The sequence below is a fragment of the Sciurus vulgaris genome (genome assembly GCF_902686455.1).
Source record: "Sciurus vulgaris genome assembly, chromosome: 11".
NCBI lineage: Eukaryota > Metazoa > Chordata > Mammalia > Rodentia > Sciuridae > Sciurus > Sciurus vulgaris.
In genome coordinates, this window is record NC_136472.1 from 15,428,007 (window position 1) to 15,442,225 (window position 14,219).

Below are 14,219 nucleotides of genomic sequence, written 5' to 3' on the forward strand. Positions count from 1 at the left end.
AAAATCAGAGATAAATAACCTAATGATATAGTTCAATATCTTAGAAAAACAAGAATATGCCAACCCTAAACCAAGGGAAGTAAAGAAATAATAAAGATCGGAGCTGCATTTAATGAAATAAAGACTAAAAGAATGATGCATAGACATTGATGTGGCTGTGTTACTACAGTATGCTAATTTTAAGTACTTTGGGTATAAACCGAGGAGTGGGATAACTGGATCCAAAGGTGGGTTGTTCTAAGTTTTCTGAAGATTTTCCACACTGCTTTCCAGAGTGGCTGTGCTAATTTTCAACTCCACCAGCAATGTAAAAGTGTGTCTTTTTCCCCACATCCACGCCAACATCTATTACTGTTTGTGTTCTTGATAAAAGCCATTCTAATTGGAGTAAAATGAACTCTTAGAGTTGTTTTAATTTGCATTTCTCTAATTATTAGGGATGTTGAACACTATTTCATATATTTATTAATTGCCTGTATATTTTCTGTAAAGTGTCTGTCCAATTCCTTGGCCAACTTATTGATTGGGTTCTTTGTATTTTTGGTGTAAAGTTTTGTAAGTTCTTTATAAATTTTGGAGATTAATGCCCTATCTGAAGTGCTTGAGGAAAAGCTAGATTGTGGAACCAACCTAAGTGCCCATCAACCGATGAATGGATAAAGAAACTGTGGTATGTATGTACAATGGAATAGTATTCGGCCATAAGGAAGAGTAATATTAGGGCATTTGCAGATAAATGGATGGAATTGAAGAATATCATGCGAAGTGAAATAAGCCAATCCCCAAAAACCAAAGACATATGTTTTCCCTGATAAATGGATGATGATATATAATGGGAGTTGGGGGAGTTGGGGGTGAGAGAAGAATGGAGGAACTTTAGATTACATAAAGGTAAATGAGAGGGAGCAGTGGGGTATGAAAAATTGTGGAATGAGACAGACATAATTACACTATGTACACCTATGATTACATAAATGGTATGAATCTACATCATTCACAACCATAAAATGAAAATATTTAGCCCATTTGTGTACAATGAATTGAAATGCAGTCTGTAAAAATAAAAAATTAATTTAAAAAAAAGAATGATGCATAGGATTAATGAAGCAAAGAGTTTTTTCCTTTAAAAGAGACAAAATTGATATAACCTTAGAAAATTTAATCAAAAGAAACAGAAAAAATTCAAACTAATAAAATTTTTGAGGAAAAAATGATATTAAAACAGTTCTGAAATGCTAAGGATCATGAGGACTATTTTTACAACTTGTATTCCAATAAATGAGAAAATCTAGAGAATATGATTAAAATTCTAGACACCTATGATCTACTAAAATAGAACCAACAAGATATAAGATAACCTAAATAGAGTAATAACAAGCAATGAAGTTGGATCAGTAATAAATAGTCTCACAACAAGGTAAATCCAGGATTAGATGGACTTACAGCTAAATTTTACAAGATCTTTAAAACAGGACTAATACCAATGTTCTCAAACTATTTGTAGAAATAGAAAGGTAAGGGATGTTTCAACACTCATTCTAAAAAGTCTGAATCAACTTGATGTGATGCCAAAACTGGTAAGGGTAAAACAAAAGAGAAAATTGCAGATCAACATGATTAATGAACATGCATGCAAAAATCCTCAGTAAAATACTTTCAAACTGAATTCAACAACACATTAAATTTGGTTTCATTCTAGGACCACAAGGGTGGTATATATGCAACCCAGTAAGCATATATACCACAGAAATAGAATCAAGGATAAAAAGCACATGATCATCTTAAAAGATATTTAAAAATCTTCAACAAAATTCAACATCCTTTATGATAAAATCTTGAAGAAACTAGCTTTGGAAGAATCTACCCTGAAGCAATAAAGTGTATATAACAAAAAAATTCTTCCGCATAGGGGAAAAACTGAAAGCTTTTCCTCTAAAATCAGGTAGAAGACAAGGTTACCTACTCTCACCAGTTCTATTCAACATGGTATTTGAAATTTTAGCCAGAGAAATTAGAAACAGAAAAAAGTAAAAGGGACACAAATAGGAAAGGAAGAAAGCTAAAACCCAGTTTGTAGATGATGTGATCTTAAACTTACAAGACCTTAAGGACTTCAATGAAAGACATTTTGATCTGATAAACAAATTGAGCAAAGCAGAATACAAAATCATTATATAATACTAGTGACTGTAATACATCATTCTCTTTAGTAGATAGATCATCCAGGCATAAAGTCAGCTGAGTTACTTCTGAGTTAATCTATACTCCAGATCAATGAGTGGAATAAGAATCTGCAGAATATTTCATCCAAAAATAGGTTTTCTATACACCAATAATGAAACTGATGAGAGATAAATCAAGAAAATAATTCCTTTGACAATAGTTTACAGAAACAAACCTAACCAAGGAGCTAAAAGACTTCTATAGTGAGATTACAGAACAATGAAGAGACTAGAAAATGGGACGACCTCCCATGTTTGTAGGTAGGCAGAACTGATTCTGTTAATAGGCCATATCACAGAAATCCATGTCCAGATTCAGTGCATCTGGCACCAAAATGACATGCCAGGTGTGGTTGCACATACTCATGATCCCAGCTACTTGGGAGTCTAAGGTGAGAAGCTCACAAGTTCAAGGTGAGCCTGGGCAACTCAGTGAGACTATGTCTTAAGATATAAAATATTGTGTATACACACACACATACACATGTATACACACACACAAAAGATTACTTTGCTATATAGAAGAATTCAATCATGACATTTTCAGGAAAATGGATGGAACTGGAGATCATCAAGTAAAAGTAAACCAGATTCAGAAAGACAGTTATAGTGTGTTTTCTCCCATATGTCAGACCTAGACAGAAAAAAAAAAAAGTAGAAAGTAGAGGGAGACAATTGTAAAATGGGAAGGGGATCAGGGCCATAGTGGAATGAAAGCTAAAGAAGATAATTGGATTTGAATTTATCAAAATATGTTCTGTGCATGTATGAATGTGCCCAATGAGACTCATTATCCCATATAATTGACATACAGATTCCATCTCACTCTGGTCAGAATGGCAATTATGAAGAATACAAATAACAATAAAGGTTGGTGAAGATGTATGGAAAAAAGGTACACTCACACATTGCAAATTGGTGCAACCACTCTGGAAAGCAGTATGGAGATTCCTCAGAAAACCTGAAATGGAACTACCATTCAACCCAGCTATCCCACTCCTCGGTTTATACCCAAAGGACTTAAACATACTATAGTGATGCAGTTACATTAATGTTTATAGCAGCTCAATTCACAAAAGCTAAATTATGGAACTAGGCTAAGGGCCCTTCAACAGATGAATGGATAAAGAAAATGTAGTATATGTACGCAGTGGAACATTACACAGCCTTAAAAAAGAATAAAATTATGGCATTTGCTGATAAATGGAACTGGAGAATATCATGCTAAGTGACATAAGCCAATACCAAAAAGCAAAGGCCAAGTGTTCTTGCAGATATGTGAATGCTAACTCTCAATCCGAGTTCATTGGATTAGACAAAGGGAATGAAGGAAAGGGAGGAAGAAAAGGAAGAGGAACAAGCATAGAATGAATTGTACATTACTTTCCTATGTTCAAATATGAGTACACAACCAGAAGAAAGGAAAGTTGTACTCTATGTATGTATAATAAGTCATAATATGTCATGTGCAACTAAAAGGAACAAATAAAAATAAATGGAAATGTTAAGGAAAAATAAAACAATTTCATTCACAATAATTACAAAATAAAATACCCAGAAGTAAATTAAAACAAAGAATTTTTTCTTCAGAATGAAAATTATAAAACACTGATGAAAAACAGGACAGAAAAATCAAGAAACATTTTTTTTTCTTTTTTTTTTATTGTAAACAAATGGGATACATGTTGTTTCTCTGTTTGTACATGGCGTAAAGGCATACCATTTGTGTAATCATAAATTTACATAGAGTAATGTTGTTTGATTCATTCTGTTATTTTTTCCCTTCCCCCCACCCCTCCCACCCCTCTTTACCCTCTATACAGTACTTCCTTCCTCCATACTTGCCCCCCTCCCTAACCTTGTGAAGGATTGGAAGAATCCGTATTGTTAAAATGTCTGTGTTACCCAAAGCAGTCCACAGATTCAATGCAATTCTTTTCAAAATACCAATTGCATTCTTCAAAGAACTAGGAAAAGCAATTCTAAAAGTTTTAGGGAACCAGAATAAAACCCCAGATAGACAAAACCATCGAGAACCACAAAGAGTGGAGCAGAAAACCTTAAATTACCTGACTGGGAAATAAACTGCGGAACTTTGGTACTCAGCATGGTAATAAATGCAGGCACGTAGACTGATGGAACCAAATAGTCTAGAAGTAAACCCACACGTCTACAGACACAGTGGTGCTCAGATCACTCACTGGGGAAAGCAGTTTTTTCAGTACATGGTACTAGAAAATTTGTTTATCTACATGCACAATGGTGAAGCCAGACCAGGACTTCTCAGTGTTTTCAAAATCAATTTAAAATACATTAACTATTTAGATGAAATTCCTGAAACTACTTGGGGAAAAAAATAGGGGAAATGCTTCGATATATTGAAATGGGCAAAGATGTTTATTGGAGAAGACTCTCAATGCACAGGAAACATAAGCAAAATAGACAAAGGAGATTACATCCAAGTAAAAAGTTTGGGCTATTGGGGTAGGAAGGATAATAGAGTGAAACAGATTTTATTACCTCATGTACATATGACTGCATGACCGATGTAATCCTACAATATGTATAATCAGAAAAATGAGAAATTGTACTCCATTTTTGTATGATCTGTAAAAATGAATAAATGCATTCTACTGTCATGTACAAGTAGTAAGAACATTTAAAATGCAATCATAAAAAATGTTACTATGCACAAGGAAATCAATAAACAGACTGAAGAGACACACTGGAAATGGAAGGAGATAGTTGAAAACTGTACATTTGAAAGGGGGTTGATATGAGAAGTGAGAAGCAAATTCAGATTTCAAGAGGAAAGAAAAAGGAATTATAATTGAAAAAAGAAAGAGAGGAAAGAGGGAAAGGGGGAGAGGAGGAAGGTAGGAAAGAAGGAAGGACAAATAACCTTACTAAAAAATGTAAAATAGACCTAAATTGACATTTCTGAAAAAAAGAAGATACAAATGGCCAAGCAGTACACACACACACGCGCACACACACACACAGATCCTCAAAATCACTAATCATCAGGGAAATGCTAATTAAAACCACAAGTTCTGGAGAAGGGACTCCTGTTCACTGTTGGTGGGAATGACATTAGCCCAGACAGGATGCAAAGCTGTACGGAGAGTCCTTATGAAATGCAGACTAGAATGACCACATGATCCTGCAATCTCCCTGCTGAGAAGGAATCCCCAGGAAATGGAATCTGCATGTCAAAGAGATGTCTGCCCTCCTGTGCCTGCAGCACCATGGAGAGTAGCTAAGGGATGGAAGCAACCTGAGTGTCCATCAAATGAGATAGATAAAGAAAACGTGGCATATACACACCAAGGAAACTAGTCAGTCATAAAAGAGAATGGACTCCTGTCATTTGTGACTGCATCAACAGAACCAAGGGTCATTGTGTTAAATGAAATAAACCAGGCTTCAAAGATATTTATGTTCTCCCCCATATGTGGAATGTAGAAAATTTGTTCTCATCGAAGTTGAGAATTGAATAATGGTTACCAGAAGCTGGGGACAGTAGGGAGGAAGAAGAGATGGGGAAAGTTTGACCATTGGGCATTAATTTACAATTACAGAGGAGCAAGAAGTTCTGGTGTGCATTACATAGTAAAGTGAACATAGATAACAAGTACTGTGCATGTCATGATGGCAGAAGAAAGAAATACTAAAGTTTTAGCACACGAAAATGATGAATGTTTGAAGAAACAGGTATGTTTTACCTGATTTTAAAATTATACAACACATACACACATAGAAACATCTCATAGTACTTAATTTAAGATCTAAAATTTTATATTATCATTTATCAGTTAAAAATAAATGTAAAATAAAAATGTACTAACCAGTTTGGTCCCTACAGGCAGTTTAATTGCTTCTTCCTTGGTAAAGTAGGATCAGGAGGTATAGTTAGTCTCACAGGAGAAATCTCCAGAGATCTCCATATCTCCATAATTTCTTTCCAGGTCTTTATGTATTTGCCTGTGAAATCCCAAAGACTCAACATCACACTGTTTTAAAAGGAATACACCACATGTGGTGTGCCATGGCCACCGGGCACCATTTTGTCCTCTGGTCATCATCTTCAGAACTTCTTCTGACCTGAGGATTTGCTATGACCGTCAACCACAGTCAGGAGAAAAACTCAAAGGTAAAAGTCACATTAAGTGAAATAAACCAAACTGGGTTGAATGTTTCACATGGGGAAGCTAGAATGAAATAAGGAATTAAAAAGGGGGAATCTCAAGCAAATAGAAGGGAGAACAGTGGAGTAGAGGAAGGGGAGGGGGGAGGAGTGGGAAAAGGAAGAAAATGTGAGAGGCAATTGACCAAATTGTGCTCTGTGCATGTCTGAATATATCAGAATGAATTCTTCTTTTATGTATGCTTATCGTGTACAGATTAAAAAAGCAATAAGTAAACAGAAGGAAGAACAGAAGAGAAAGGGGATCAGCAGGAGGAAAGAAAGGCGGATAAGTGGAAGTGCTGGGAATGAAAATAAAGCAAACTATTATTTGTGTTTATGAACAGGTCCAAAGGAACCAACTCTTGAGTATAATAACTACCCTGCACTAATAAAAAGAAACAGATCCAAATCACATCTGCTGACTTTTAAATGATGACCCCTTCACAACATGTGTTACAGACTTCTCTTGTTATTTACAGATATTAGCCATGAATTGTGTCGGAGAAACAATCTTTTATGTTTATTTTAGCCATAAGGAGGAGGTAAGTGGACCTTCCAAGGGAGCAGAAAAAGTTAAGGGTAAATGCAGAACCTGATCCATGTTAATGTCCTCTCCATTTTTTCCTTTCCTTAGAGAAGTCAGAACCTATGGACCAGGACTTGAGAAAGACACATCCTCTAATTGCATGTATGCCATATTCTATTGATGATATTGTATTTCAGGCTGGCTCTTCTGAATTGACTGCTTCTACTTTTCTAGCAAACTCACAAACTTTTACATCACATGAACATTTTAGTTGGAAGAGTAATTATGCAAAAGAAGTAGGCATAGTAAGCGACTATATATACTAGACAACTCTATCTACCATGAGATACTTATGAAAAAGGAACACTTTCAAGCTACATCTAAAATGGTGAGTGAATTCAGGGTAGGAATGTCAAATATCTATCCTAAGGATTTTAGTGATTTATAGGACAATTCATATTCCACAATGCAAGCAAGCAAGATAGACAATGCTTTGGGAGGCTAAGTGTAACACTATCTCGATCACTATACATTTGGATCTCATCAGAGGTTAAAAAACAAACAACTCAGAACAATAAAATGATCCTTCTTTAAAGTTCTAGAGGAATTAAACAGCTCTGAACTTCATTTGAATTCTTTCACCATAGTCTCAGGCTTATTCTTGGGGACCTGGCTTTAATTGTGAATCTTTTCTTTTTTTTTCGCGATGCTGGGGATTGAACCCAGGGCCTTGTGCTTGCAAGGCAAGCACTCTACCAACTGAACATCTCCCCAGCTCCTAACTGTGAATCTTGAGTGTCATAACACGCACAAAGTTTTAGAGCATCACGTAACTTCTCAAACCTTCAGTGTACTTATTGAAAAAGTAAGAATTGTATTATATGCTAACTACCTTACACATGTGCACACAAGCGTAATTTATATGTAAATCTCTTATCATTTGCTGTAGAATATAGCACATTATAGAAGTGATCGTGTTTGTTAACATTTTCAAACAAAATATCTTCATGGAGCAGACTTATAAACTGAAGCTATCAAAGTCTGAGGAGAAAAATGGTAATACTAGTTAGTTTTGGATGAATATCCTTTAAAAGATTTTAATTCATGTAAAGAAATTGAAAATATGGTTACTATACAAGTATGTATTCCATTAAAATATTATAAAGCATTGATCTTGCTACCAAAAGAGATCATTAAGTGAGCTAGAGACAGTACATAAACTGGGAATTTTCAACCCTGGTTCTGTGTGATGTAGCTATGGAATGACAGTGTGAGAGAAAGAATGAGTTTTAAGAATCATAGACTCTTTGGGTATAAGCCAAGGAGTGGGATAACTTGGTCAAATGGTGGTTCTATTCCAAATTTTCTGAGGAATCTCCACACTGCTTTCCATAATAGTTACACCATTTTTCATTGCTGAATGTTTTCTCTGGTATGCAGATGCTAATTCACAATAAGGGGGAGATAGGGAAGAATAGAGTTACTTTATATTAGGTAGAGGGGAGTGAAGAGAGGTAAGGGGTTTGGGGGTAAGAATGATAGTAAAGTGAAACAGACATTATTACCTCATGTACATATATGACTGCATGATTGATGTGATCCTTCAATATGCATAATCAGAAAAATGAGAGATTACATCCCATTTATGTATGATCTATCAAAATGTATAAATACTGGAGCTGGGGTTGTGACTCAGTGGTAGTGTGCTCTCCTAGCATACATGAGGCCCTGAGTTTGATTCTCAGCACCACAAAAACATAAAAAAAGGTATCATGTCCACCTACAAAAAAAAATTAATTAAATAATTTTAAAAATGTATAAATGTATTCTACTAACATGTACAACAAATTAGAACAAATAAAAAAAAACAAGTATGGCAATTAAAAAAGATAATAGACTAAATAGCTAAAATATGTATTTCAAGGAAGAAATTTCTAGTAAGATTGGCCCACATGATATTGTAGTAGCAGTATTTATATATTTGGAGTAAAGACAGCCTGAGAAACACTGGAGGGCAGAGATCTCACTGGTCCAGTACAGAAGGAAGGGCCATTTGTGGAGAGAAGTTTCAACCCACACTCCAGACTCAAGGCCTGCATGACAACATGCATGCTGGTCAAACCCATATAAAGACATGATCCCAACCCAAAAACAACACAATGGCTAGCACCCACGAGGCTGTGCTACAAACCCAGTGCTTTATTGTCCTTTAGTTATTACCTTTTATAATCCTCACAGGTAGGTCTCATGACTGTCTTCTAATATTACTTTCACAAAGCAAGTCTCATTACTGCCAGCTTGCAGATGGAAACAGGATCTCAGGTGAGCTGGTCTGGGCCCAGTGTCTTCTGTGTGATCGGTGGTAAGCCTGATGTGAATCTCTTCGGAAATCTAAGCTCTATCTCTGCTCCAGGAGATGATATGACTTCTCTCACAATTCCCTCTGCAGGTCAAACACGCTCCCACCAGGCCGGTTGTCCCACCACATCTACCATTCATAGAGATGCTAGTTTAAGAGACAAACCCTTCTTCAACATAGTCAAGTCTATTTTCTGCCATCACAGTCAATGTGTGTAGAAGGGCTGGTGATAATAAGCATGAGACTGAGACTATGGGGAAAAGGTGGAAATGGAATTCAGATCTTGTTAATTCATTTCAGGTCATTTTTCATTGAAAAAGGGATCATTTCACTATTCTAGGTTTTTGGTTTGTTGGTTTGTTTGTTTTTGTTTTGGATTTTTTTTTCTTGTTTCTTTTGCCCCCAGTGAGGAGAGAGAAACACTAAATGAATAAGATGAAATAACCACAGAATCAATGACTCAGTTCACTGTGAAATCTCAAACACTGAGCTTGAACCAGAAGAGAAAAAAAAAAGGCAATTGTAAATTTAGTAAAATTTTTTATTTAAATTCAGTTTAGACTGTTAGATAGAGGAATCACTTGGCCTGGGTTAAATGTTGGCACAGGTCCAGAGCAGAGATTGTCAATTAATACCTGTACTATGAATAATGACTCAACTTCTTTTGGTGAATAATTTACATGAATATAACAAGCAAACTCATTCTTGAGAGGAGAGTGTGTCCACTCATCTGAAGTGTCTACAGCAGTTTTGACAGGTGAGCAGCATGCAAGTGTCAGCTTTCACTGAGCTCAGGAGAAGTGAACTAGAAGATAGATTCATTTACACTGATTTAGAATTAGGTACATGATCCAGTATTATTTCTTGTATTAAAAAGTATATGGCACTGTACATGTTTAAAGTACTAAATTTGATTGTCAAGTCCATTATTTTTCTGGAGAATCTCAAAGTACAAGTTGTTGCCACAATGAAAGAATATCTTGCACTTACATTTTCCCATTCAGTTGAATTCCTTTATCATTTTATTCTTCCTTCCTTCCTTCCTTCCTTCCTTCCTTCCTTCCTTCCTTCCTTCCTTCCTTCCTTCCTTCCTTTCTTTCTTTCTTTCTTTCTTTCTTTTTTTCTTTCTCATGACTATAGATGATCTAGTGATTCTCAAACAACACTGATGGAGAACAGGACAGAAGTGACAGAGTTCATCCTGCTGGGGCTGACCAGTGACCCAGGTCTGCAGCTTCCCCTCTTTCTGACGTTCCTTCTCATCTACACCATCACTCTGGTTGGGAACTTGGGGATGATCCTGTTGATCATCTTGGACTCCCGTCTCCACACTCCCATGTACTTCTTCCTTGGCAACCTGTCTCTGGTGGACTTTGGTTACTCCTCAGCTGTCACTCCCATGGTCATGGGAGGACTCCTTCTTGGAAATGAGGTCATCTCCTACAATTCTTGTGCTGCTCAGATGTTCTTTATTACAGGTTTCGTTACTGCAGAAAATTACCTCTTAACCTCAATGGCCTATGATCGCTATGCAGCAGTGTGTAAGCCCCTGCACTACACCACCACCATGACAACAAATGTGTGTGCATATCTGGTCATAACCTGCTATGTCTGTGGCTTCCTGAATGCCTCCATCTACACTGGGAACATATTCAGTCTCTCCTTCTGTCTATCTAATGTGGTCCATCATTTTTTCTGTGATATTCCAGCAGTCATGGCTCTCTCTTGCTCTGATAGACATGTTAGTGAGCTGGTTCTAATTTATGTAGCCACCTTCAATATCTTTTTTGCTCTCCTAGTAATCTGGATATCTTATGCATTCATTTTTATCAGTATCCTGAAGATGCATTCTGGTGCAGGACATCAGAAGGCTCTGTCCACCTGTGCCTCCCACTTCACTGCAGTCTCCATTTTCTATGGGACTCTAATCTTCATGTACCTACAGCCCAGCTCCAGCCACTCCATGGACACAGACAAAATTGCCTCTGTGTTCTATACTATTGTGATTCCCATGTTGAACCCTGTGGTCTATAGCCTGAGGAACAAGGAGGTCAAGAGTGCATTCACAAAGATCATTTTGGAAGGAAAATAATTTTTAGGATTTCGATTTTAAATTTTGGGATTTATAACACCTGTATCAATCCCCCTCAGATATTTTTCATGTAATTTGTTATATATGAAAACTCACACTAAATTCAAATTACTGCAGTGATACCTTTACATCTGCAAAAGTCTTTTATCTGGAGAAAAGGAAACACATCTGGAAACACAATCCCTACATGAGAATGTGCGTGGTATCTTGGCATTTTCTTGTGAGAACCTTTTTGGAGATATTGATTATTCAGTCATTTTCCATCTGATTATTTCTACCCATGTCCCTATGAATGTGTGTAAAATAACTGCATAAAAAGTCAGTGAATGGAAATATGTATGCATGTGACTGTAAGGATACATGCACATGTCTGTGATGAATTTGCCAGAATTAATTGTTGTGTGTCTGGGAGGGTGATTACATTTTTGTATTTATTTGACTGGATTAGGAATATCCAGATCACCAGTAAAACATTTTCTAGTTGTTTGTGAGGATGTTTCCAAAAAGGGAGTACTGTCTGAATCAGCACTTAATGAAGGACTTCATCCTCAGTATGATGACCATCATTCAATACATTAAGAGCTCACTTGAATACAAGAGAATGGCATTAAAGGACGGATTCTCTCTCTCTTGCTCTCCTTGTCTCCTTGCATTTAGGCCTCATATTTCTCACTCTGGACCTCAGAGTTACTGGCTCTCAGGTTCCTGGTCTCCCAGACACCGAGTGGATGCATCTTGTCTCCTTCTCCTCAGTGTTCCTGGTTCTCCAGCTTTTAGACAGAACCCATGGGGGAGTCTTAACTTCTATAATCACATGAGTTTATATTCATAATAAATCTCCTCTTATTCATACACACACACACACACACACACACACACACAATTGACCCTGTTTCACTGGAGAACCACCCTGACTAAAAAACGAGGGTTTAAAAATCATAATTTAATATTTAATTAGAATATTAAATGCAAATACATATCTAACATTTTTTTCTTTCTAGACTACACTAAGAGTCCTCATTTGAGAAAAAACATGATCTCTTATAAGGTGAAAATGTGATTCTTTAAACTTATAACAAAACAAACATGAATCAGGCACCTCATGCGAATTAGCAATTCTGTTTGAGACATTTTGTACAGCCAACACGAGCTAATTTTCAAAATGAAAAAATAACCTGATTACCAAAAATATAGAGGAAAAACATAAGCACTTTTAACATATTCATGTATTACTATGAGTTTCTAATTTTCAAAATGAAAAACTAACCTGATTACCAAAAATATAGAGGAAAAACATAAGCACTTTTAATATATTCATGTATTACTATGAGTTTTCAAATTACTTAAAATGTATCCTGGGAAACCAATATTACTGTCATTTTTCTGCAGAAGCTTAGAGATACTTAATGCTGCCCATCCATTCTTTATTAATTGGAGTTATATTCTCCGATGGCACTTCCCCAGTCTTGCACAGCATTCCATATTCATTTATTCCTTTGCTGCTTTTTTACAAGTCCGATCATGCATCTGCCTCAGGGCTTTGCACTCTCTGTTCCCTGTGAGGAATACTCAATCCATTCAGAACTTTTCTGAAACAGGACCCTGTCATGTGCCCTCTCCTGTGCTCCTTTATAAAGTATTTACTTTCATTATACTATAGAAACTGTCTCTTTATCCCTTCATTTTTCACAGACTCTGTGAATATTTACCTACTATGTGTTACATACAGAAAGAAAGAGTAGATTTTTTACAAAATTCAAAGAGGATCAGCAGGTGAGGTGCCCTTGTTTGGTGTGAAGACAAGCAGACACATTGCTCACCCTTTACTTACAAGGGGTATCTCTATGTATCCCCCAGCACTGAATCCCTAGCATGCCCTTTGAGATAAAACGTTTCTGAATTTCTTACATTTAATCCCTCTTTTTGGCTTGGAAATGCCTTCCTAATAATCCTAGCATGTTTGATATTTCTTGCTCATTAGGTCCAAACACAATAAGGTTAATGAAATGGGCCAGTATGGTGTTTAGAAAGGAAATCTTCTCAAGATCCCTGAGGTTTAAATTACCACATCTGCCTGAGGAGATAAATACCACTAATGTAGAACATTGATGGCATATATCTGTTCTTTCCAAGTAAAACCTAATTGTTTCAGGTGGTCTTCATTAGCAGGAGTAAAAGAAAAAATGATGACTCAAATAGTTGCATCCTAGATACCAGTAACTATGAATGCACATCAGGAATGGTAGTTGCAATTGGCTTCCAAATCCGATTAATCTCTCTCTAATTCACTGTTATTCTCCATTGTCCATCTGTCTACTCACTCTTATTCTTTAATGATCGGTAGCTAAGTTGCTGGGTCTGTATGGGACTTACCACTCACACAACTTATAGATCCTTGATGGAGACCCTGCTCTCTGAAATCCTTCAAGAAATCTTGTATTGTTTCTGGTTTACTATTTCCAAAAGAGAGGCCATTCCAATGGTTTCTACTTGATCTTTATCCTCCTAATAGGCATCACTTCACAAGTCAGAGATTATGAGGCAACAGAGTATAACTATTCCAAAGATGAACTTTGGAACTGTGGCAAAAACCACAGAATGGAATTGCAGTTCCACTGGGCCAAGTGTGAGTGGGACCTGACCTTAAATTCCAGTGATAACCTGACCTCCAGGCAGCTTTACTCTTACTGGTATGCCACACTGAGGTTTTTGTGTGTGGTCTTCCAGTAGGGGTAGTTAATACACATTGTCGAGTAGTTCCAAAAATCTTGTAGTTTCTACAAGATCACCAGTTATAGTTATCTTGGTAAAAGATCATTGAAACTTTGGGA

The 14,219-nt window shown here is 36.4% G+C and overlaps 1 protein-coding gene across 1 annotated transcript; it reads left to right on the plus strand.

Annotated features, from left to right (window-relative positions):
* Positions 1 to 10,452: 10,452 nt before the first annotated feature.
* Positions 10,453 to 11,388, plus strand: LOC306639237 (olfactory receptor 5B3-like; the record flags this gene model as incomplete). Its single annotated transcript, XM_079102633.1, has 1 exon — positions 10,453 to 11,388. Exon 1 carries the CDS (start codon positions 10,465 to 10,467, stop codon positions 11,386 to 11,388), a length of 924 nt encoding a protein of 307 aa, XP_078958759.1. The 5' UTR covers positions 10,453 to 10,464.
* Positions 11,389 to 14,219: the final 2,831 nt, after the last annotated feature.